Below are 2,167 nucleotides of genomic sequence, written 5' to 3' on the forward strand. Positions count from 1 at the left end.
CTCTCTCTGTGTGAGTGAGTGTGTGTGTGTGTGTGTGTGTGTGTGTGTGTGTAAGTACCTGGTAAAAATCTGGTAGTATCTGTCATCTTTGATGCCGTCCTCCAGCGGGACGTTCACGGCGTACCAACGACCTTTACCCAGCCCTGTGTCGCACAGGTCGCCCGTACCTACATACAAACACACTTATCTTAAACTGTCTCACAAACGCGAGCTATCACGTCAAATGTCGTATCTTAAACACGTGCAAGCGTCGACCTGGGAAGAATCCAGGAGAGAACTTGTGCAGAGAAACGGTCATGACTTTGGATGTGAAGCTGAAGGCATCTTCCACACCTGCAGTGAGAGGAGGAAGACAAAAAGGCCTAACTGAGTGCATGATGATGATCTTTTTTTTTTTAATTATAACTGGATTTCAGCCTGATAATAAATATGATCAACAAACAAAAGATGGTTATTCCTAATTAAACCTTGTCTGCGAGTCAAAAATCCCTCTAAAAACAGAAACAACATTAGTGTGTTTGAGTGTGTCACCGTCTCCGTGATGCAGGTCAACGTCCACATAGAGGACTCTCTCGTATTTCTCCCTCAGTCGGAGGATTCCCAACACGGCGTCGTTCACGTAGCAGAACCCAGACGCCTCATCCCTGGGAGACAGAGAAAGGGGGGAAACAAAACTGTGAGGTCTGACAGTCTGACCTTTGCCTGGAGCGCCCCCGTCAGGCCCATCAGCCGAACTGACGGGAACAGCCGGAGGAGCCTTAACTTGATTGAACTCGGTGGTATCTAATGTCCGGAGGATGTAAGATTTCATGCTTCAAAAAGTGACTTCAAATCGTATTCCACGTATTCTGATATCACTATCACAGAGAAATGGGGATAATTCCTTGTATTTGTCTGCTCATGAAACTTTCTGTGTGAACAGGTTGACTTACTTCTTGGCATGGTGCCACCCCCCCGCCCAGTTGATGGCCACGTCACACTTTTGGTCCAGGAGACACTGGGCTGCTGTCAGTGTAGCGCCCCCTACTGCTGCCGCGTAGTCAAATATCCCCTCCACCACTGGGCAGTCGTAACCTGGAGGGAGAGACACACAAAGAAAACTGACTGAAACACAATAATAATGTTATATATAGTAGATAATTAATAAGTGGTGATGACAGGACAGGTTATTTACTATTTACTATAAATAAACAGGAACCTTTTGACAAATAAAACTCCGGCAGCACTAGTGGCAAATATATTTATTCCTTCTTGTTTTCTGTGAAACATCTTTAACTTTGATTCCAATCGTTTCTGCACTTTTACATAGAAGAAGTTAGTAAGAAAAACTGATGAAAATAATCAGGACGTACAGGAAGAAATCAGATAAAGAAAGGAGAAATGGAAGAGGAAGAGGAAGGGAGGAATGAGGGAGGAGAAGGGGAACGTGATCGATGGGAAACAACGGAGCGCGGCGTTAAAACAAACCGAAGGGACGAAGGAGAGAGAGGCGGCAGGAAAAGGCGGAGCGGTTTGCTTTTGTGGCGAGACGGAAGGATGAACCAGAGAGAGGTGTGCAGAACGACAAAGGGAGGAAGTAACGGAGCGACGAGTCGACGACATGGAGGAGCAGAAAGGGTGGATGAGGGTGAATGAAAGAAGGGAGGGAGACAAGATAGGGAGGGAGTGAAAGGATATGAAAACAAGGAGGGGGAACTTGACCATTAGTCTGGAGACGGGTGGACGTACAGGGTCGAATCACGGTTGGCTCTTCATCCAAACGATGCGTAAAGGACTGCAACGTTGTTATCTTTTCATTTAGGGCTTTAGGAAAGAAAGGTACTCCTTTTTTAAACTACATTTGAGACTAAAAGCTGTGTTACTCTTTTGTAATCTTGTGTTATAGTGCCCTCTGCTGCCGATGAACAAGTACTGCATACAGCTGCTGAAGGAGTCTTCTCCACCCGGCCGATAAACACATTTTATTCTGATTATCGGTCCAATTCTTTGTCGGCTCCCTCATTGATTCCTCATCGATCTTCTGTGGAAAGAAGTCGGCCTACACAGGTTACATCAACACAACTGTTTTATTTTCTAAATCCACGTTTGGAACCGGTTTTTCTTTTCCCTACCTCCTTTTCCACTTGAATCCCTCTATTTTCCATATTATGCTGTAATGAACATTGGC

General features: G+C 45.4%; 1 protein-coding gene across 1 annotated transcript in view; it reads right to left on the reverse strand.

Moving 5' to 3' along the window:
- Positions 1–58: 58 nt before the first annotated feature.
- Positions 59–2,167, reverse strand: part of hdac8 (histone deacetylase 8) — a gene marked incomplete at its 3' end in the record, with an annotated part of 4,514 nt that continues 2,405 nt past the window's right edge. Inside the window, 4 exon segments of the mRNA XM_035674873.1 lie at positions 59–167; positions 256–333; positions 532–644; positions 933–1,074. Of these exon segments, the coding sequence (XP_035530766.1) occupies positions 59–167; positions 256–333; positions 532–644; positions 933–1,074 (442 nt within the window).

This window comes from Morone saxatilis, unplaced genomic scaffold (assembly GCF_004916995.1).
Source record: "Morone saxatilis isolate NCDOM2014 unplaced genomic scaffold, NCSU_SB_2.0 Contig4, whole genome shotgun sequence".
Classification (NCBI taxonomy): domain Eukaryota; kingdom Metazoa; phylum Chordata; class Actinopteri; family Moronidae; genus Morone; species Morone saxatilis.